Source organism: Andrena cerasifolii, chromosome 1, assembly GCF_050908995.1.
Source record: "Andrena cerasifolii isolate SP2316 chromosome 1, iyAndCera1_principal, whole genome shotgun sequence".
In the NCBI taxonomy this organism is placed as follows: domain Eukaryota; kingdom Metazoa; phylum Arthropoda; class Insecta; order Hymenoptera; family Andrenidae; genus Andrena; species Andrena cerasifolii.
Window position 1 is genome coordinate 21,663,736 of NC_135118.1, and position 24,031 is coordinate 21,687,766.

Sequence of the window (24,031 nt, forward strand, 5' to 3'; positions counted from 1 at the left end):
CGTAATTAGGATGTTCGGAGGCTTCGTTAGTATTTGGAGCATTGTAATTAAGAGCGTTAAGTAAACTGGGACAACGGATAATCATGCTACTATCTCATGCTTCTTTATAGTCAATAAGGCTCTTTCTGTTTCTACTTATACTTTCGGTTTTTCATTTCCTATACGCGCTTTAATCAGCTCCCTGTTCTACCTTGGTTCCTCCCTATTGGATGCATTTCATTCAGAAGGGATTATAATATTTATGACAGAGTAAATGAAGGCTGATTGATGGTAAGCTGAATCTGGCTTGAAGCGCACACGTTTCCCCTTCTTTCTATTTAATTATGTGCTTAACGTAATGGATGAATGGGCTATAAAGGCGGGATAATCGCCGTGGAATTAGGATCAGGTATAACCTGTTCTCGTGCGATTGCAGTGGTACTTACTTTCCAGAAACTGTGCGCGAGTTTAATACGGCGTAGTTTTTGCACATCGCCAGCACGTGTCGCGGGTACCGCAATTCGGGCGGGGCAGTGCGCAGCGCATAGCAATAAGCGCAGCGCATAGCTAGGAATGCGAGTAACCGCATAAGGGGTGTGCGCGAGAAGATACTAATCTCTGCTTCTGGTCGCGTGTCATGTGGTTCACATTTTAATTGCCTGAACGGGGAGCTCGATAGGTACATATAAATGTACTGTGTTCTATTACGAATTCATTACAGCGCGAGGTGTTGCTTCTTTAACTTCTAATATTTTAAGAATTAATGTTTACATTCTATTGCATTAAAAATAAATTATATCGCTTCAGGAATAAGCTTCTGTAAGTTATAGCAAGTACCGCAAAGTGGGAGAACTTTGGCAGTTACCTACTTAATGTACCTATTAATAAAGGAAGAGGATACAAATTTTATGCATTTCGACACTTGTAGTACAATCACAAAAGATGCAAATGTAGAAATGTCAATTTTTTATCTTAACATGTAATGCAGAAAGTTTATATATATTTATAACAGTAAACTCTGGGGTCGCGAAACACACCTGAGGTCATTATGCCTGGCTAATCCAGATGAATGTAACTATTTTCACCAAGAAAACTAAAAAAAAATTTTTGAGTTTCATATAATCAAAATCTAAATTCCGAGCGAAACCGAGTAGTAAAACTAGTATTATACAGGGTGTTCCTCTACCTATGGTCAATACTCTAGGGGGTGATTATATACAGGCAAAAATAAGACGAAAATCAAAAGTAACGAAATTGCGGTAAAGGCTTCGTTTTCGAGAAAATTTACTTTGAGTCTCACCTAAATATGTGTGCATCGAGGGCGCTTGAGGGGCACGCGGAGAAGAGTGGAACGTCCTACGGGCAAATGACGCGTTCTGCTCACCTCCGCGTGCCCCTCAAGCGCCCTCGATGCACGCGTATTTAGGTGAGACTCAAAGTCAATTTCCTCGAAAAAGGAAGCCTTTACCGCAATTTCGTTACTCTTGATTTTCGTCTTACTTTTGCCGCTATTACGCTGTACGTTATGAACGCGTGTGTGCGTTAAAAAATTTTTAAAAATTTAATTGAAGAAGAAGAAAGAGTTTTAGAGATTAATCGACGATTAAATCGTTATTCTCTTTTTCTGTTGCAGTTCTAAATGTTGCTGGGGGCAAAGCACCGATGCAGTCGAGCAGTTCGGAGGGTGGAATCCCGCAGCGCGCTGTCGACGGCAGCAGTGGCCAAGTGTACACCCCCCAGACGTGCACCCTCACGAGGCCAGAGCTCAGGCCGTGGTGGTACGTGAACCTGCTCGAACCGTACATGGTGCAGCTTGTTCGCCTGGATTTCGGCAAGCCATGCTGTGGTAAGTCCCATCGATACCATTACCCACCCCGTCATTATTTTCAACGTGTCTACTCGTCGTAATCTCGCTCAGCGAACACTTTGACTACCAAACGAAGCGCACTAACTTCGGGTCACTGGTTTGGCTCAAACTTTGCATAGAGTTAATCCACAGCATGTAGCTTTTACTACTCCAAATTTTAGGAGAAAGTGATGTTCCAATGTCAGCATTTGGCGGACCCCACGCATGAATTTACAAGTAGGAAGGAAATTATCTGAAGTAACTGATCAGAAAAATTCATAGACTTCTGGAAAAGTTAATTCTCTATCGGTTAATTGAATCTCGCTGCCACTGCAATTACTATTAATTAATAATAATAATATTCCTTTATTGCATCAGTAGACATTACGAAAATAAGGAGTAGATAAAACAAAAAAAACACAAAATCAAATACATATAAGAAAACAAGAAAGAAAAATAATAGAGTTAGAAATTACGATTTGATTCATTATTAGGGTATGAGTAGGTTTTAGTGGCTGGGTAAAGATGAAACTTATTACAGCTTAAGTTACTCGCGAAATTTTTAATGGTACACCCTATGCGTTAATTACATTATTGTATATTGAGCGAAATTTGTTTCCCTCCGTTTTAGTCCTTTTTTCTCAGTGTTTTTACTTCAATTTAAGAAAAATTATATATTCAAAATTCTAAAAAAAAAATCCGGAAGAGTATAGAGCACAGATATTGCAATTATGTTAGTCCTGCTTACCAAATCGGAGTGCTGAACTTAATTTCACGACAGACAGATAGAGGTACTCATAAATTAATGAACGTCGATGGAGGAGCTCGAAGAAGTGACTGCTTAAGGATAAAACGTGTCGATGTCGGTTAATCGTCAGTGAAATCGGCAGAAGTCGTGGAAAGAGCTCGAGTTCGACGCGGTTCGCCGTTTAGAATTTAATTTCTGCGATAAGATAGAACATTCGACCGCTACTTTCATTTCAATGGCGCAGTCTCGTGGCTTTCTATCCATAAACTGGCGTCGACGTCAACTATCGTCAAGGCCTTAATAACGATCGTGATGACGATCAAAGTCAGCATCGAATGCACCGTTAGCATGGACAGTAGATCCACATTTTCATTTCATATCGAGGAGAACAGTGGATTGCATCTTTGTTACGATTCTCACGCCATTGTGTTGCCGATCGTGATCGAATCGGATGGAATTGGTGGATACTTGCTGGTAATGAAATTGAAGCACCAACAGTGTATCAGAGATGGCCGCTTTGAGATAGCGTTGCTGGAAGTAACGTTATTGCAGTACTGTTGCAAATAGCATATTGTTACGTTCTGAGATATCCTCTTCCTTCATCGTACTCATACCACTCCTCCATAACGATGTTTCATTTAACAGTTACTTCGCTTTTCAAATACAATTCTGTGGATTCGTTTAAGGGAAGGTTCCGGTCTAAAAGTCGATTTTTTTTATTTCGTTTTTCGAATGTTCAACCTTTTAGGAATGCGTGTTTAAAAGGATTTGTTGAAATTCGTAAAATTCCCGGTCACTCAGCACTCACGTAAAACTTTAAACGCGTTTTTCTCGAAACAGTGTTCTCAAAACGGTGGGACCTGTATCTCCTAAAGTTATTATCCGATTCGACTGAAACTTTTTTTATTTTGAAGCATATACTTCTGGCTAGGGGATGTATCAGAAAAACTACAAAAATGATATTTTTTTAGAAAATAACGACACTTGAAGTTTGGAATCACTTTTCTCCTATATTTTTCGTCCTTTCAACGCCTTTGCAAATTATAAATTTTCAATTTTTGTAATTTGTCTGGTTTCTCCCCTAGCCAGAAGTGTATTCTTCAAAATAAAAAAAGTTTCAGTCGAATCGGATAATAACTTTTGGGGATACAGGTCCCACCGATTTTTATCAATTTTTTGACGCCTTGAGTTTAACGACTCCCCAGTGCCGTCTGTAATGATTAATTATAAAACAAAAAATATATTTATATAGTTTAAGACATCCTTAATATAATGCAAAAAGTCCCATTAAATTATATGTAGTAGTTTTCTTTTAATTAATTCCTAAAGATCACCTATTCTTATGGGTTCTAGACCGAAACAGCCCCTTAAGGAAATAATTCTGAGACAATGAAGTAGCCGATCAATATTTTAAATTGTACATTTTAGTTATGAAGTGACAAATTGATCCTCCAATTATAAATTAATAATTCGAATTTTCACATACTTTTCTCCCATTTTTAGACTTAGACTTTCCTACTTAAGCACATGCTAATAAATACGAAGTCCATTTACACCAAACTACTGTTACTTGTGTTATACTCCCTTAATGTGGAAGAATGAAAGTAAAAGTAAAGAATGCCAATTCTTTCTGATTAACAAATGAATCATTGCCAGAATAATCAATTGACCAGTGTTACTGTAGTACTTATATTTATTCTTCTTTTCATTCTAACTTCAGGCTTTTGTCAATTCTATAGTTTCCTTTGCTCTAAACCAGACTCACATTAATATACTTGTAATTTCTTCAAACAAACTTCATTCAATGTTTATACACTCAGCTTTACAGTACCACCGTTTGTAGTAACAATGACTTACATAAGAAAAAAGAAAAGACAATTATTTGAATGTATTTTTACCTCATGCTTCCTTCCTTTGCAGCAATAGCAATCAATATAATCCTTTAATAAATACCCACATTGCGCCCCTGTGCTAACACAACTTTTTACACTCAAGATCATTCGAATCATCTGAATGCACAATATAAAAGTGTTCCAGTGCTTTCCACGACAAGAGTGTGTCGCCACGATTAATGGCTCCGGTCGAGACGTGGAACAATATCGTGTCTTTTTAATGAGCCATAAGATTCGGTCATAAATTCATGCATCCGTTCCTTTTTTTTTTTTCGTCGCCCTATCGCTGCCCGCGGGCATTGTTCGCGCGTGAAAAGTTTCAGAAACTTTCCACAACGAAAGTGAGAGTCTTTTCACTTTTGATTGCTAGAAAACGACGCGTTCCTCTTGCCCGTGCGCATCGTGCACGTCTGTGTTAATGCTGACCGAAAGCAGCTAATTGTAATACCACGATCACGGTTATTCTCATTCACTACGTTCGGTTCTGCGCTTTCATTTTACTATTCACTACGAGCTTATCCCGCTGCTTTACTATTCTGTCCATCGGAACATTTCGTGTCCCGCTAATACGTTTCCTTGCGATTAATAATATTCCACGGATAGCTTACCTATCAGTTGCATAAATAATCACAAACATTTTGCTAACATCACAGCCAACCACAGCGCAGAGTTAGTTTCTCCTCTGCCGAAGGAATTATTGTAAAGCAAAGTTCAGATTCCTCGAAAATTTAAAAAGCCGAATAAAGTACCACCCTGAATTAATTTATAAATTCCAACTAAACACGAAGCTGTTGTTGAATCAACGAATCCACAGCTGAAGTATAACGACACTGGAGTTTTGATGACAATTAAAAACAACGAGAGGGTGGTTCACGCAAGTGACTTGACTGCAGTTAAAGAATCCATGCGTGATAAAAATTTGTTACACTGAAAACTCGTGGAAACGAATGATTTTACAATACCATTCAAGAATTCTTTTATGCCATCTGGAACGCGACTTTTACGATCCCAGTTATTTTATCTTTAGTACAAGTTCCGCAGTTCTAAGTAGATTCGCTTACTGAAATCTAACGGCGGTCTAATTGACTGACCAAACAAGGGAAATACTTTCACTGTTAAACGAAATGCCCGATAATAACACCAGGCGTGCTGTTTACACGGAAATAAAGAGTGAGAGTACCTACTCTGTTATTCGTGGAAATGATTCGCTAGCTTCTTCCTTGAACAACGATTTTGCAACCTTTCACAAAGCACCGGCCCATGAATTGTTAACATTGCGTGTTGTACCTATGAAAGACGCTTCATCAGCAATCAGGGGTATTTATGAATTTTTTCCAGACTTAATAAATTCGCCTCTTCTCGTATAGAAAACGTTTAAAAGTGGCCACGAGAAAGCCAGCCTCGAATGTTCCTTTGAAAACAGAATGTAGAAATCACTTCCTCGATTCGACACCCTTTCTCATCCTTTTTACATGGAAATCGGCGATCGTCACTTCGGGATGTTCTCTTGTAAGTGTCAAATAATAATTGTTCCATTATGAGAAAGAAACATTGAATTTAAATCGCCGTTACAGGAGGAACAATAACAGTATAAGCAGCGTTTTCAATCACAAGGAAATCCCTGGTGCATTGCCTCTTTTCACAGTTGTTAATAATATTTAAATCGTTTGAAAATTCAACTACGCATCTTCCAATTTTAATCAATCCACGCCATTACCCTGTTTAATGGCTCGGTCGAACCTAAGACTTTCCTTAAATTATGCAGAAATCATTCGTGCGGGTACACTTGACTTCAACGAACATCTACCATGCAACCTTCTACGTACCAGATCGTCTATCGGTTCGATCGCACTTTCCTTATGTGTTTAAAAATTTGCGTGTCCGTTTCAAAAGAGGAGCTAATACAGCTATCCGTTATCCGCGGATCAAACGAGCAGTCTGCGATGTTAAATCGCTCGGTAAACATTAAAAGACTCCTCGATGCGCTGGAAAAAAAGAAGCAACTTTCACGGTGCATCTCATCGATAAGAAAGCACTGGCAGCGTATCTTAATTATTGCGCGCGAGATCGGCTATCGTTTACTACCGCTAGCGTTTCCGCCGTGCTGGCAAAGAAACGCGGTGGCGTCAAACGGCGGCTTAACTCGCGGAGGATCACGCGCTCTTTCGCTCGGAGAGTGTAAAGCAAACGACTTCCTGCCGAACGAAGATATCCAGATGCCAGATTGGTTCTGAAGTAGAAAGTCCGATTCTTAATTCGTCATTTTAATTCGATCGGTTACGCGAGTTTGGATATAACTGAGGAGTTTGTATCCAAGGGACGTTTGAAGTGGAAGAAATGTGAAATCGAGGAAATTACGCTTCTTTTTTAATTGTTTGAGATGCGCGTCATTTTTAGAAATGATGATTTTAGCGATGTCAGGGGACTCGAGAAATTTCTTTGAGCAGGCTTGAGGATGCTTTTTAATTTTGTTTTATTTAAATGAGAAACTGTCGCAATTTCGAAGACGATTACAAGGTACAGAACGTGGAAAGCATGTAATTGGAGTTCGTGGCTGTGGGCGAAGCGACGCGACGCCTGTCCATCTGGTCACACCTCGGGTGCTTTCCAGGACGAAAGATGTAGTCTTCGCTGAACTCTGCATTAGTAATTCAGATGATTTTATACGTTCAAATGGTATGCTTGCAGTCAGCCTGCTTGTTTATTTCTGTGAAATGTTCGTGATCATCTACTTAGTCTGCTTCTATCATATTCAGAAAGATGAATTCTTCTTAATTGAAATGAAAGAAGCATGAATTCCGTGAAGTTGATAGAGTCGGAGATGAAAATTCATTTATAACCAAAACAAGCAAAAAAGTCTTAAACTTCGACGTCCCGTATTTTATAAACAAATTCGAAAACAACAAAATGATGACTTAAACCCCTCCTAATTTTACGTTGACTATATAATGTACCAATCTTGTCAAAATCCCTGGCATCAATTGCGAAATATGGTCGATTTAATTAAAGTGAAATAACTCTGGCGTGAAGTACGTCTGACCACATACGGTCTGTCTTCCCTGGTTTCCCTCCACTTGGTTCTTCTCGTGCATTCTAGCCGCAGAGACACTAAAATTGAAGAATGAAAGCTGAAGACAAGTGGAACACGTTGCAAATTTATTGAAGAACTCTAACAAATTTTGCTTTATTTGGTAAAATTGCAGCAGTAAAAGAATATATTTAGAGCAGTAAGAAAATAAAAGCAGTGAGCAGTGTTCAATCTGTACTAAATATCAGATTTTATGCAAATGCGACAGGTGTTCTAAAACATATGAACGGCAGTGATAAAAGGAGAATAGTATATTAAAATCATAAAATTTCTTTTTTCGCTCGTTTATTTCTCTGACAAGGCAACATCCCCAACCCGGAAATTCGAAAAATTCTGAAACTTTGTGAATATGTAGGGAATTTCCTTCTCATTACAACGCAATTTTTGTTTGTTGCCCAAATTCACTCTAAGGGGGTATATTTGACCCCTGAAAATCCGGTTATTTTCCGATTTTCTATTACAACTCGTGAACTGTAAAATATTTTTTTATTAAATGATAGATCTAATTAAAAGAAGTAACTTTTGTCTTGAAACTTATTTTCTATCTCTTACATTTCGCGAGTTACAAAATAAAATCGGAAAATAGCCGAATTTTCAGGGGTTAATTCCACCCGCTTACAGTGAATCTGGGCAGCGAACAAAAATCAGGAGGAAATCCCCTATGTATTCATAAAGTTTCAGAATTTTTTGAATTTTCGGGTTCGGGATCTTCCCTTGTGAGTTAACCAGGAAGCAGGATCTCTAAACCGACTTGTGGAATGTAGATCGTTGCGATTTGTACGGGATGCGGCTATCAATTTTGTATTCAACGCGCGTCCCTTGGTTACAGGCGACGTCCTTTCAGGAACAATTGTCGTCCGTGTTGGCAATAATCGTCCAGACTTGGGAACGAATCCAATTTGCAATCGCTTCACCGGCCCCCTCGAAGAAGGCCAACCTCTTTTCCTTCCGTGTAATCCGCCTATGCCTGGTGCTTTCGTTTCTGTGCACTTGGAGGCAAACACGCCGGCGCCCATCCCGGTGCAGCTTTCGTTATGCGAGGCTTTCGTGTACACCGATCAGGTATGATATTTGCTGCAGTATACTTGAAACGATAAATATAAAAAGTAATTCGTACTACATAATATACATGGTAATCTTCAGTGGCGCAGTCAGGATTTAATCTCGGGGGAAGCCGAGTTCAACAGATAAAAATATTCTTAATGCAAACTCAATAGAATTCATTGGGGGAATATAAAAATTTATTTAAATCATAAAATCCAGTTTTCTTTTCTTTTTACAAAGATCTCGAATTAATTCAGTCTTGGTTACATTAATCTCCTTTTTCCGTTTTCTTTGGAGGGTGCCAGGACACCTTAGCCCCCCCTCCCACCCTCTGGGTGCGCCACTGGTAATCTTTAAGAATAGAAACTCAACAAGAATGCACTTTACGTATTAAACTTTTTTCTTACTTACGTACCTACAGATAATATAATCTCATGTACATGTATTTCTCTTCCTTTTGATAGAATTCGATATTAAAACACTAATATTTGAGGCAGTGAGAGCATCAACGGACTAACCCACATTTCTTTCAAAATTGAATTAGTAGTAATAATGTATTCCAATAGGCTGTACTAATCATATAAAATAGGAAAAAAAAATTTAAAGTGGGTTAGTCCGTTGTTGCTCTCAGTACCTCATTCTATTATATAATATTTGTCATATTTATAATATTTTTCATATTTAGAATATTTTTCATATAATATTTTTCATATTTATAATATTTTTCATATTTAGAATATTTGACATATTTATAATATTTTTCATATTTATAATATTTTTCATATTTAGAATATTTTTCATATAATATTTTTCATATTTATAATATTTTTCATATTTATAATATTTTTCATATTTATAATATTTTTCATATTTATAATATTTTTCATATTTATAATATTTTTCATATTTATAATATTTTTCATATTTATAATATTTTTCATATTTATAATATTTGACATATTTATAATATTTTTCATATTTATAATATTTTTCATATTTATAATATTTTACATATAATATTTTACATATTTATAATACTTTACATATTTATAATATATTTCATATTTATAATATTTTTCACATTTATAATATTTTACATATTTATAATATTTTTCATATTTATAATATTTTTCGTATTTATAATATCTTCATATTTTAAGAAGTGTTTTCTCTGCTATAGTTTAAGATATCGAAATTTTCGTACGTAGGCTCTTCCAATCGAGAGGTGCCCACAATTTAGAGATCAGCCACCTGGATCGACGGCCACTTACAATGGGAAATGTTACATCTTCTACAATCGTCAACCAATGATATTCAGAGAGGCCCTGGCGTTCTGTCGTGCGCGAGGTGGCACTTTAGTGGACGAAAGCAACCCTGCATTGCAAGGATTTATTTCGTGGGAGCTGTGGAGGAGGCACAGGTACCAAATTCATTCCAATTAAAATTATTCGATCCTTTACATTCGACAATCCACTGTCTTGACTAAAATATTGTGCAACGTAGACTTCCCCATTTCTTCTAGCTGAAATATTCGCATACATACGAAAGAACACATCGATGGCTTAGTGCACAAATATTGCATGCCCATTTTAGCGTTTCCTACAAAATCAGATACATAAGATTCAGGGGCATGCAAGAAAGCAGAATATTATTTTTGACAAATTTATGAATTAGATATAAATGTGGTTTTTACACAGCATAAAGAAACAATAGAGAACTATTTCACTATTTCACATATAAAAACTCAAATTTCACAAAAAGTGAAAAAACAGTATTTGTGCATTAAGCCATCGACGTGTTCCAGTAATGCAAGGGTAGCTTTAAAATACATATACTTCCTGCCAACATCATTACATTAACCCTTCATGGTCACACCTTCTTATAATCACAAATTGGTTACATGCGGTTCACTGAACCTGAACCCCAGCTTCACTTTTGTGTTACCATTTTCGTATTCTTGAATCTATTAACTTTTGAGCGATACTTGTACATTCTTAACAGTCTTTTCCTAAAAATGTAAATTTTGATACATTGAAATTTGTAGTAAAAAATATAGTTTTAAAAAGACGCGATTTTTTTAGTTAAACTTCAACAAATTTTTAAATTCTAATATCAAGGTCTAAAAATGTACAGCAATACTGGCAAGGAAAAGAAATTGCCTAGGGTGCGATACACCCCGTGTGACCATGAAGGCCTTGCATTATTTAAACACACCTCCAACCTGCTACCAACGTAATTACACAGAAGAAGCTAATCAAGCAGGAAAATTAATTATCATCCAATAACTTGAAGAAGGGTATTTGAGATGAAGACATCTCATCGAAGTAACATGCGTTTTCTCTACGAAGGAGCGACACATCGAGTCAATACTGGATGGGCGCAGTGAGAGATCAAAAGGATCGCTCGGTTTGGAGATGGACAGGAAGCGGCGAGGAGGTTTCAGTTTCTTTCTGGAGCCTGCCCCAGGGCACCGAGGAAGATTGCGCTCGATACGATGGCAGCAGAGGTTGGCTCTGGTCCGATACACCTTGCACAGCTCGATTAAATTTCATCTGCCAGCATCGTAAGTGTCTGCTATCAAATATCCTACTTTCGTATTTATTTCTCCCATTACTATCGAATTTACTTCCGACGACGCTAGCCACCATCTACCGTGACAATAAAGATACATGCCTTCGTAGATGATCAGACCATAATATTATATAGATAAATATATATGTACACGTAATATACAGGGTGTCATCAGATTGATGGTACAATAGAACAGGGGTTAATTCGCTGTATTATCATAAATGAAAAATGTAAAGTAAAATTTTGTAATATTAGGTTTCTTTCCAGAGAAAATTAATGATTGTGAAACTAATTCAGAATTGATAGATAAAATGAGTCTCTGTGCAAAATTGTAAAATTCATTCCACTTTTGCAAGGAATCCTCCCGAAATATTTAACACCAAATCTACTGACACCTACACCACGAAAATCAACACTCAATTTCCTATTTTGCACGATAAATCGTCAAGGCCCAATTCAGCCGATGTAGGGTGAAGGACCCAATCACTGACACCTAGCCAATTACTGTCACCTTAAGCTATTTTACTTAAAATAACGAATAAATAAACTATAGTATATAATCTACAGTATAGATGATAGGTTGAATTACACAATTATTTTTGCGTATGACTTTACAACGTTTATTTGTTCGTTATTTTAAGTAAAATAGCTTAAGGTGACAGTAATTGATTAGGTATCAGTAATTGGGTCCTTTACCCTAGCCTAACTCAGTAGCCTAAGAATTACACAAATTCAACAGGCCTAGAGTAAAATAAAGGAAATATATTCCATTTAATCACGCATACACTTTGATACGACCTAAGTGCTCAGCCACGAATGTATCAATGCTGAATGAAGAAGCTATAAGGAGCAGAAGTAAAAATAAAGAATCTCTCGTGATCCCGTAGAACCACGAGCATGTGGTCGGCCAGAGCAGCCACCGAATTCGACGATGTCGGTGGCCACAACGTCGGATAGGAATTCTGGTAGCGCGTACGACGTCGGTGCAACGGTAGACTACACCTGTAACGCCGGTAGCCTTCTTATAGGACCATCGACTCGCACTTGCCTCGATACCGGCTTCTACAACGAGTTCCCACCGGTGTGCAAAAGTAAGAAGCCGTGACCTCGAAGCGAACCTCCTGCTCCTGAACCATATACGTCGGCTAGATCTTGAAAATTCAACGGTCTCGTTGCAGGTATCGAGTGCGGTTATCCGGCGAGCATAAAACACGGAGGTTACACGCTTATCAACAATACCGTTAGTTACCTCAGCCAGGTGCTTTACTCTTGCGAGGAAGGCTACGAAATGACTGGTAAGGACCCGTTCGGGGGGGTACGTCGGCGCTGATTCGCGAACTGTGGCGTGGGATAACGCGGAGGGGCAAAGTGGCATTAACGAATGCCTAACAGAGCAGGTGAAACTATGGAGAATTTATTCGATGCCTGTATCCTGGGGATCAGCGCTCTCAAGAGAGTACCGATTCTTTCACCGATTCACTTTCAATTGGTTCAGGCCACTTGTGAATTCTTAGCCGTTCTTCGCGTACGTGCGCGCGCTTTCGGATATCCAAATGGATTCTTAAGGATAATTAGCAAAGGAAGAGTTTGTAGGAACTTGCGAGAACACTTTAGACCAAAGGGATATTAAAGTATAGTTGTTTCTGTTTTATTTTTATTTTCTTCGTTCAATGGATTATCTAAATTAGTTAGCTCGAAACATTGTTCGCGAAGGATACTACTGATAATGCTTAAATATGTGTGTTCAATGCTTTCCATTACAAACGGAACTATTTCAAAAAGGATCGGTAAGAAAATTTATCGCTATCGATCCTGGTTCAGTTGGTTCACTGTTACATTGGTGTTTTATTAGGTTTAATTTGGGGTTAAATTTATATTCTTATTATTTAATCATTAGTTTTTTTCATGCTGGGAATTATTTTAAAGATTATTAATATAAACGAGTAGGTATTTTTCTATTAATTTAAATTTATCGTTGACTATGGTATTATTTTTAACTTTTAGTTCTTCAAGATTTTTAATATTTTATTTTCTCTTTTTAAGTATTGATTGTTTATATTATTATTTTGAAATGGGGTTGGGTGTAATGCGTGTAATTTCGGGTTATTATTTTATATTTTGTATATTATTTTTTGTTCCTTACCTTTATTAGTTTTTACTTTATATATTGTTTATATTGTAAACAGTTCTATGTAGATCACATATTTTTATTTCCAATGACTTTTCGACTTTACCTTTATTAGTTTTCAAATATTTAATCAGAAGTACTATTCAAAAAGTATCGCAATAAAATTGATGTTAATACGTTTTATTTGCATCGAAGGGCGGGCAAGATTAACCTGCGACATTGATGAGCGTTGGAATGGACCACCGCCGCGTTGCGAGCCGATCCTATGCGACCCCCCAACCCCGGTCCCGCACAGTTACATCCAGATAGACGAAATCGATGAAACTGAGACGATGCCAGCGAAAGCGAGCGTCAATCGAAGCCTTCTCGTAGGCAGTATTGTCACCTACACTTGCGAGAAAGCTTACAGGCTCACTGGACACCGACAGATTCTGTGTTTGCCCACTGGTCTGTACGATCATGTGGCACCCACCTGTACAGGTACGTGATCCAAGAATTTCAACCCTTTTAAAATTTAATACACTTGCTGTGACACAGATCCTTACAGTAATAGTAAATTCTTTATTACAACCGCCAGAAATTTCGAATATAAAAATACATTACAGTGAACCCCGTCGAATATAAACTGCAGAAACATACAACTCCATTGAAAATCATTTTAACTTATTATTAGTCCAATCCAGAGTTGGGCATTATTCGAGTAAATTTTTATTCAAGCTCATTTGAATGTCCTTGATATCAACAAATATTTTTAAACTCATTAAATACCTCCGTTTGAATTTTTAAACCGCAAAAGTAGTTATTGAAACTCTCCCAGATCTCCCAGCTTCAAATAACAACGAAAGTTCAGCAAAGAACAATTAATACGAGACGCTTCAATCCCTCCATTACAGAGGAGCCTCGCACCACAGTGACTGCACCCTCCAGAGCAACGGTGCGACCAACCACATCCAGAACAAGGCACACCTTCTTGCCACCGAAAGTCAGACCAACTACCTTGTCCACCACCACCACGAGCACCACCAGTGCCGTTCCACCTCGAAAGGTTCCCAGTACCGCCGAGCTGCCAGCGACCGTCAGGGAAACCGTCCCGAGGAAGCCGAACATAGGGCTGCACAGGCCGGCACCTCCTCAGTCCACTGTTCTGAACGATGATAGCAGCGATCATCCCCAGGACAACGAGATCTCCGGCAGCGGCGTGGACAACGCGCAGGCTGGCGTCGGGACCGGTGTCCCGGAACCGTCCGGTCCGTACAGGGTGGACAGTGCCGATCAGCCGAGCAACACTCACCAAGCGAAATTAAATCTAGGCGCGGTGATCGCCTTGGGTGTCTTCGGCGGTTTCGTATTCCTTGCCGCTGTAATTACGACGGTCGTAATACTCATACGCAGGTAAATCTGCAAATCATTCAAAGTACAATCGAACCGCGGCTCAAACGGCAGCCCAACGCCTGCCCGTCTCTATGTAGTATCTGTGATCACGATGCTGAGGCTGCTCCAAAAGTAACGCCTGTTCTAGCGCAACTCTTATGGAACACTTATTGTTGCATGACGATATCTTATACCTGTTCGTCTGTATTTGTGCTGCATCGTGCTGTTACCTTTGTGTTCGTTTGCACGCTGCTCGAAACTGTTAGGGGATCACTATTAAGTCGAAAGAATTGGCTGAGTATTGAGGATCGAATGACGGGTGGGGAGGGGTTTAGAAGTTAGTTAATTAATGGAATATGTTTGAAGAAGTCGAACTGATGAACAGATGCGGGGTCGGTGATTTTCTTTATCTGTCGAAGATAAAACGTCCACTGATAAGAAACGCGGTTCCGAGATGAATGTGAAGATGGATTAAATGATTCCCTCCGAGAAATCGTGGATTCTAAAAAGTTCTAAGGCAATTTTATAATCTATTCTTCTGGAATCGCTGAAATTTCTTCAGCCAGGGAGAAATGAATTTTGGGAGCTCTAGAGGCTGATAAAGGTTTAGCTAAAGTAATACTAATTGTTCGATGCCAATTGATTCTCTAATTGCTTGGAGCAGTGTACGTTTTTAAAAGACTGGTTTCTTGTTACCAACATTCCTGTGAATATTTTTAATGCAATCCAGGTGGAGGTTGCAATGTTCTTGTTTATATTTTAAGATACTTATGTCATGAAACTTAGCGTTTATCATCCGCATTTAGTGTCTCCGTGGGTTTAGAGAAAATCTTGGTGCCTCGAAGTTTCCTAACAGGCATTATTTCTTGGACGGACTATACTATAACTAGCTTTCATATACATACAATACGTTTGCTCTTCGACCTTTACAAGTGTGTATATCGCTTACTCTACATTCGTCCAAACTGTTCTCTACACTATCGTCTGCTATCTTCATTCCTTTTCTCTAACTAATCGCGCGGGACATCCCCTCTTCAAGTATTGTAACCTACACCTTTCCAGGGTTGTAAGTAGTTTAACAAAACGTTTACGCGGACGGTAGTCGCGTAGCGAAGCCTGTACAAACTTGACAATCTCCAAACCCTCCTTCGTCATAGAATTGTACTTCTTGGTGGCTCCTACGTCGAAGCAAAGGGAATACTAGTGGCAGAGTCCGAGTACTTTAATACGTCGTGCTGTACCTTGTTTGTTGTTGATTAGTACTAGTAAAGAAGGATTAAAAGATTTCTACTCATCCTCCATGCACTTTCTCACGTGTTGTTTGTTACATAGTTGCATAGAAAGCTCGAGTGAAATTTTCAACTAAACGGCACTGATATTTTAAACTTTTCAATTAAGAGGAGGGACATAATGTTTTTCTAAAGAACAACTCTTCCATGCTGCCCATTTAGATGTATTTTGATACTGGTTAATATAAGATGATACCGTGGCAGAAGATGTGGGACAAAGTTTCCAGCAAGCTTTCATTGCGATTCAACCACGAGAAACATTAAATTACAAGGAAGCAGCGAACTCTGATTAACCCTTTCATTGCTGCAAATACATTTAACCGCTCTTCTAATCCAACCTATGTACATTTTACTCATAAATCAGCATTCTTAATTAAACCGCATTAAATCGAATTACAAAATTCAAATTATAGCACAGCTATAATCATACTAAAAGCAGAAAATGTTCATATCAATTCCAAGACCGGAGTCTATAGAATACTTCAGCCCTTAGATTGTATCTGCTGAAAGTCCAGCAATGGAGGGGTTACTAGCACTTTGACTGGCGTCAGCGTGTTTTCGAAATTATTGTCTGAGTGCCACAGGGGTGGATTTGGAGATCTGGCAGTCGCAGGCTAAGAAGCGTCTGCCGCCCTTTTCGCGAAACATCATCAAATATTCCAGTGCCAAAGAGTTGGGACAATATTAAAATTAATTCAATACGAAACTCACACATAAGTTATCGCTAATTTGCTACATGAAAAAAAGGACTTGTTTTTAAAATTGTCTCAAGCCTCTGTGTTTAAAGATCACCCAGTAATAAAACCACCCCAAAATAAAAAAAATGGTCCTTTCTATTAAATCATGTTTAATATTTTATTCGCATATTAAGCAAACAGACATATAAGGTACCGCCCCCAAAATGTGCAGCCTACTTCGCCTATGTACAAATCCACCCCTGGCGAGTGTCCCCGAATTTTTGCGCGTGGCGGGCTAAGCGAAAGTTTCTCGTCCGATCGACCGACTTGAAGGGTCACCCCCCGAAACCTGGCGCCACTCAAAGTGCGAAAGGGGTGTAAAAGAGAAGGAGATTGAGCAAGTGAAGCGTGGGGAGGAGGATGTTGATCGATGGAAACTAGGTCGATGAAGGATAACAATTAACACTGAGCCCGTTTGCGTTGCGGTGGCTAGCGGCAGCGGCAGCGCCAGAGGAAGGCGCGGCAGGGGGCTTGGTGGGGTTGGTGCGTTGAGAGGTGGCGGTAGTGGTGGCCTTGGTAGGGGTGAGACTGGGATGCCCTCGCGTTGGTACACGCTACTGGCGCTGCCCTTCCCCGACCAACACCTGGGGCGCCGTGATTTGACGGCTCGTCGCGGCACCGATCATCCCTATTCTTTCGGTCTCTCGGCGGCCCATCGAGCCGGATACTTCTCCAACCCCTCCATGTAGTTACATCTCAACAGACAAATTGCCTTCCATATAAATATACATGTACATACGTATATATATAGATAAATATATATATATATAGCCCACCACAATCGCCCTCACCCTCCACGCAACCACCGCCCACCACTACATCAACCATCACCACGTACCACTACAACCGCCATGCGCCACCCCCGCGAGTGATTACTAGTCAAGGTAAACGAGCAAGGTTTATAATGAGCACCCACATAGAGATAGAGCTCGTTCACCAGCTCACGGATCAAGGCTTCTCGGACGCACCTCGTGGATGTCATGCACACCCCCTAGTCGAGGTCCCTAGTAGCTCTTACCACCGGGGCAGGTGTCGAATTGAACGAGCGGTTTCTTGGGTGGATTAGGATCTGCAATATCAGAGAAATAAGTTCTCGAGTGGTTTCATGGATTTCATTGGAATTTAAACGGGTTTTAAGACGGCATAACTTTGCGGGGCCCTGTCCATAGATATTTATTATTATAAAATTCAGAAGTACATATAGATGTGTCTTTTTTAGTACCGCGTAATTTTGGAATAATATTGGATTAGAAGCAAATGTTAATTAAATGATCATTTCTGCTTTTCACGATTTCAAGCCGCTTCGTGAAATTTTTAAGATCTTGAAACGACTTATTTTGGGGAGACTTTAGGAATTTTAATTAAACAGGTGATGGGTGATCTGGGTTCTTTAGAGATTACGTGTAAATGCTATTCTGGCAAATTCTAAGTCTGATTTTTTTCCTGTGAGTTTATTAAATTAGGATTTCTAATGTCTGATAAAGTAGGGAAAAAAGTACTCAGTTACAGAATTTGAATCTTGATTCAGAAACCCAGATGCATTACCTGTGATTGCTTTGATACTGGAAAGCCACTTGAAATTCTAACAAAATGATTTTCAGGTAATTTAAACGATTAGCAAGCAATAGTTTAGGAGTTATAAATGCTCATTGATTTTTACGTTCTAAAGTCAATTCCATCCATAAAGTGCTCGTCTAAGTCGCGACCTCCCCTTGTGACCAACTGTTCTTACACCTTTCGGGTAGGATACAGCACCATTCTTCTTGGAAAATGTATTTTAACTTGCAGGGAGGTTTGAAACACTCGGGATTTAATCCCTTAAGCGGCGAAGGCGATGATGCAACAGAAAAGAGGATGGCACTTCCTGATAAAATAAGTTGAAGTTGTAGAACAATTTTTTTCTTATTCTGCCATCCTTCTTTAAGAAAAGTAGCTCTGAATATTGTTAGTTTAAAAATTCATGTAATTACAAAATTGAGCTGGTTAAGTTTTAATTTGTATTCAGTCTCCTCGCTTAAGGAAACTTATACTGTAAAAATCGCAAAGCTGTTCTTGTTCCCCATAACGATTTTCTGCACCTATTACTTCTATCTAAATCTTTCGACTACCTCTTATCTTCAGCTTGGTGATGGATTACAACTTATATCAAAAGCTGCTTTATTTATATTCCACTAAGATGCTGACCTACATACGCATATTCCACGATATAATCGATTTGGCTTTCATATTTAAAGTAAAATAATTAATACACGAAGCATCGTCTGCTTTTTATTTTAAACACCACTATCCACTTTTCATAAGACCTCCTTCAAATACACATCTACTTTTATAGAAACTACACTTATAAAGTCATCAGAATCTGGTATTAATTCCTCCCCAAACTTAAAACATCTGTACGACCTTGCAACTTGTTAACAATCAAGAATACTTCAATACTGATGAATCTCTTGACCCACTTCGCTGAAAAGCCAAATCGATAATGTAAGAAAATGCATACATGTCACTTACTACATTTGCTCTACAGCAGAGTATCAGGTATAAACTGTAGCTACAAATTACAAATAGTATCGTCAACTTATAATCCTTTTCGAGATACGATACTAAGCAATCTCTTCTGTTCGCACAGAAGTCGTGGTAGAAGCAGCAAGCATTACCGGCACCGTGCATCCCCTGATTGCAACACCGTGGCCAGTTTCGGTAGCAGTTCCTCGGAGAGTCGAGGAGGCCTGAACCGATACTACCGTCAGGCTTGGGAAAATCTGCACGAGACAGCCGGCCAGAAAGCCAGTCATCCTCCCCTCCGTCGCAAGGAGACCCTGGATGAACCAGGATACCGAGAAAATTACCGTGGTAACAACACCGAAAGGGATGGCTCGGAATTGGTTGTGAGCGACGTCGCCACGTACCCATCCAGCAAGCACGCCAGCATCTCTGACAAGAAGCGTCATCATCACCACCACCACCATCATCATGGTAACTCTACACCGGAATGGAGGCAGTCGCAGTCTCATCACAGATACTGAACGCTGGACAACCCGGCTGGGATCTTTTGTATCCGACTATCCAGTGGATGAATACTGCGAAGAGTGACGGATCGGATTACGAGTAGGCTTCCATGAGAACTGCACATCAGTGAACTCGAGAACAGGATTGAAATAGACGTGGTGAACGACTCAGACATTGCGTATAGTAGACCTTAAGCATAATCGATGGACAGAAGATAGAGGCAGGATCATCCTACATTTATTGTTCTGTTATACAGTAAATTATTTACAACTACCTTGTTACGTAATGTAAATACCGTATATGCAGTAGTATTAAGTGAGAGATAGAAGTTGCTTGCGAATGTAGGAGGATCACTTAGCTGATCGGAGGACATGCCAAAAAGATGAAAGAGTAATATATATGTAATTACTGATCAAACGATTTCTAATAAATACTTGTCGTAAGCTACCGTAGGAACTTTTGGTCGCAATGATATTTTTAATTGTACGATATCTACGTATATCGCATGCTTGGCATGATTAATATCTGATATGGGCACCTTGGCCTCGCCTTAAGGGGATCGAGAGAATTTCTTGTAGGTGCACGGGGATATTCGATGGAGGTATCGTTAAGGAGAGGCCGATGTTGCCCATGTCAGAATCAAAATCTTTTTAGTTATGGTGCTCGTTTAAGACGATGAAACGATTATGCGTATCGAAGTGTACGTCGAACCTGCATTTGCAGACTTCGCGGCATTTACTGGATTATTTATATGTAATATGATATATATTATGTTACCCAATTATTCTCTTCAAGGTCGTCGAAAATAAAATCTAATTAATAAATGATACATAGTTATTCATTGACTGAATTAAGATATTCATAAATTTGTACGTGTATTTCTTCACAGCGAATTGTTAATAGTGCCATCACGGGCAATATTCTTTAACATATCACAATTACATTTCTTGTTACTTAACGTAATGCAGAATAATTAAATGCTAGCTTCAGCCTCAATAATCCACAAAACTAAAAATATTTATGCAGTCTAATTGTATCATAATATTCGATATAGATACATATAACAACAACAAAAAAAATGCAAACATAAATTGTTGAAACATGTTTAAAATAAACTTAATTCTTTTCATATATCGTTACGTTAAGAAGTAAACTAGAATACTTTTTACCATTAAGCAGTCTGCTGATATATCACAAGGAGAATAAAAAATATCACATTTCATTTTGCAGCCACTGACCGATCAAATCTTCCACCTGATTTTTAGCAGCCTTCAATTCAGGTGAATCTTTCTTGGATGGAGGGTATATTATTGCGCAGTGAGCAGCACCTACAAGTATTAATATCAAGTTAACGATATACATGTAGAATATTCCATAAAATATATACAAAATTCCATGCAACTGATATTTAAATACCATTAACGTAAATAGCAGGCGCTTGAGGATTCACTGATTTTGTAATTCCCAGAACGTGCCAAGGGTCAACTGATCCTTGTACAAACACCACGTTTGTAACTTTTATGTTTAATGCCCCGTATAAAATATTCGTGCGATCGATTGCTGACTTTAACAAGTGACTATTATACCTGTTAAAACGTAGAAATGTAATAATTATACCTAGCCAATGGAATCGGAAAGTGTTTATAAGAGGATTTGAAACTAACCTAGGCCCAAAAACATCGGTGCACTGCTGCACGAAGAAGTCTACTGGAAAGGCCTCGCTAAATAAACCTGGCCGTGCGGTAGAAGTTTGAAAGAACCCGAATTCGGTGCACGTTTGATACATCCATTGACGTCCTGCGAAAGAAACATATATTTAAAAGCTAGTAAGTTAATGTAACGATGCTAACAGCAAAAGAAGCTACCTCCTTCTGCCTCTTCGCTGTTCCAGGTAACATTTCGAAGTTCATGAATCATTTTACTGTACATGTAATCCAAGCATTTGTCTTTCGATGCATTCAGTATTTTAGTGCTCAAGATTGCAAGCCTATCAATAGCGATACCTAACTTTTCATTCGTTAATATATCGCATGCATCGTCAATGGTCATATTAGCCATCGCAGAATTATTGCGATTATCCTTATTGTACTGTACAATACCAGCAAAATTACTCGCTATCGTTTCGTACAAGTTAGAAATATCATTGCGTTTTGTGTGTCCGGAATCGATAGGATCGCATAAGCTATAAACGAAGGAAGGCTTTGACAACAACATATACGTTTTATTTAAGGGAGAGACTGGGGATTTTACTTACGCAAATTTTTTAGTTATTCCTTGCTGACCAATGGGATGATGTAACATTATATTGAATTGTTTATTAGCTTCTGCTAAAGCATCGACGCATGTCGGAGAATATTCCCTCATAGAATTTTCGACAACAACGTAATATTCTACGAACAATGGGTATTAATGTACAAAGCTTTGCCAGTAAAGTAATACCTTTTCAGTGTTCATAGCTACCTTGGAAGTCAATTTCTGCCATCAAAGGACCGCTCACGGAGACAGCCCCATGTATTAAATGAGAATATTTGGAACGCAACCATGCGGCCAAGGATCCGGCATACGACCCTCCAAACGCGATCCATTTAGTAGAATTCGGTAACTTGTAAGTATCGTTCATAACTTGCACGAAGTAAGCTAAATCTGCGAGCGCTTGTTGCGACGTAAGATACATCAAATTTTTCACGCTAAGATCTCTGCGAGTATTAAACGTGTGACATCAGTAATGCGAATGTTGGCTTGTAATCAAGATATAGGGTCTGTGAATATACATACGAAGTCGGATGACTCTGTCCATAAAAGCGGTGCTCCACTTGGAAGCATAGTGCTCCATATTTTTTAGCATACTCAATCCATTGACCTTCTACCATCCATTTAGGAGTTATAGCACCCTCCCCTCCTATCATCAGAAACACGGGACCTCCTGTTTTATAATATTCTTCATTCACAAAATATCTCTGCAAAAATTCAATTGAAGCTTGAATTCTTATAGAATCATAAATATCTTATAAACTATATATAAATACCTGCTTCCAAACATGTGCATCGATTGGATTAAAATGATCGAGAAACTGTGTGACCCATTGTTCTTTCGGAAGTTTGTAAGCTTTAGACAAAACAGGGTCACCTACATTGCCATGTTTGCTTCGACCCCTTTTTATGGTTTGTCTTGCTATGCTAATATTTACAAGACTAACAAAGAACAATAACACCAAGAACCGACTCATTGTGGGATGGGCTTAATTTTTTAAAGAGGTATCATGTATTCTGAAAGTAGTAATAACAAGTAATTAATTACTTATATTATACTTCTGAATTTATTATTAAAATGATCGATAACATAGTGTTTACGGTTTTAAGCATATTTAGATATTACCAGGACACAATTAAATGAACGTCAGAATTGCACATTTAGTTATTACATATTATTTATAAGAGTAACATTCAAATCAGGGAAATAATATTCTTCAAACACAGATAATATATTCTGCTTGAAACTAAATTATCTCCCCGAGCGATAAGCACAACAATATGGAGTTGCATATTACGTAGATATGAAAGCAAATAAGTTACCTATACTTACCTGTATTGACAAAGATAAAATGAAATTTCTGTATTAAAAACTACGTGCAATTCATCCATTCCAGTCGGAATAATATACAAATGTTAAAAACTACACAAACTTATAGCGTACTACTGTTAAATGTTCCTATTTGATAAATAAAAAGGTCAAACTGTAATAATAATGATACCTACTTACAGTTGTTAGTGTATTTACTTATTATTTATTTCAAGATGCTTAAAGAACAAGGCACTCTTTAAATTGGTACAAAATCGCAGATGAGAGTCTGTGATAAAATACAGAAATAATACTTACTATAAAAGACGCAGTTAGAATTGTAAACTGTATTATTAAAAATCGAGGTAAACATAAGGATCCAACTGTTCTGATATGTTCCAACTGCAGAAGCCAGCGATATGAGCGACAGTGATGCTCTAGGGAATGATCGGAAAATGTATCCGCGTCTCCTATTGGTCGACGCCATGCTCATCTATACCGGAAATAGAGAGAGCAAATAAATAAGTAGAAAAAGAAAGAGATACCGCTTATAGTCTGCTTAATTATCCTACTGGCCGAAGTAATAACATCTATATACCAATCGAATTCCATAAAACCACAGACGAGGTATAGGATAGACCTACCAACCAATGCATTTTTCTGTCATCGATTTGGGGCGGTATTCTCAGTCGCTACTTATTCTTAAGGGGGTAGATATGTGACAACAAATGTTTAGTGGCTATTTCAGCTTCAAAGGCATCGCCTTAAAGTTG

General features: G+C 38.4%; 2 protein-coding genes across 3 annotated transcripts in view; one reads left to right on the top strand and one right to left on the bottom strand.

Moving 5' to 3' along the window:
• Nucleotides 1–20,760, top strand: part of LOC143369675 (uncharacterized) — a 66,292-nt gene extending 45,532 nt beyond the window's left edge. Inside the window, exons 5-13 of the mRNA XM_076813913.1 lie at nt 1,613–1,825; nt 8,383–8,615; nt 9,806–10,017; nt 10,946–11,160; nt 12,056–12,259; nt 12,347–12,463; nt 13,492–13,776; nt 14,190–14,688; nt 19,320–20,760. Of these exons, the coding sequence (XP_076670028.1) occupies nt 1,613–1,825; nt 8,383–8,615; nt 9,806–10,017; nt 10,946–11,160; nt 12,056–12,259; nt 12,347–12,463; nt 13,492–13,776; nt 14,190–14,688; nt 19,320–19,716 (2,375 nt within the window). The 3' untranslated portion in view covers nt 19,717–20,760. The remainder of the gene's footprint in view (nt 1–1,612; nt 1,826–8,382; nt 8,616–9,805; nt 10,018–10,945; nt 11,161–12,055; nt 12,260–12,346; nt 12,464–13,491; nt 13,777–14,189; nt 14,689–19,319) is intronic.
• LOC143369708 (putative serine protease K12H4.7) lies at nt 20,550–23,705 on the bottom strand. Of its 2 annotated transcripts, none has more exons than XM_076813996.1 (9): nt 23,577–23,705; nt 22,726–22,966; nt 22,475–22,656; nt 22,160–22,395; nt 21,954–22,089; nt 21,565–21,881; nt 21,364–21,496; nt 21,116–21,285; nt 20,550–21,027 (listed from the first exon to the last, which is right to left on the bottom strand). In XM_076813996.1, exons 2-9 carry the CDS (start codon nt 22,924–22,926, stop codon nt 20,912–20,914), a joined length of 1,491 nt encoding a protein of 496 aa, XP_076670111.1. In that variant the 5' UTR covers nt 22,927–22,966; nt 23,577–23,705; the 3' UTR covers nt 20,550–20,911. The 2 variants fall into 2 exon arrangements, with proteins under 2 accessions (XP_076670111.1, XP_076670121.1); XM_076814006.1 differs by lacking the exon at nt 23,577–23,705 and adding an exon at nt 23,452–23,469.
• Between the last annotated feature and the right edge of the window lie 326 nt (nt 23,706–24,031).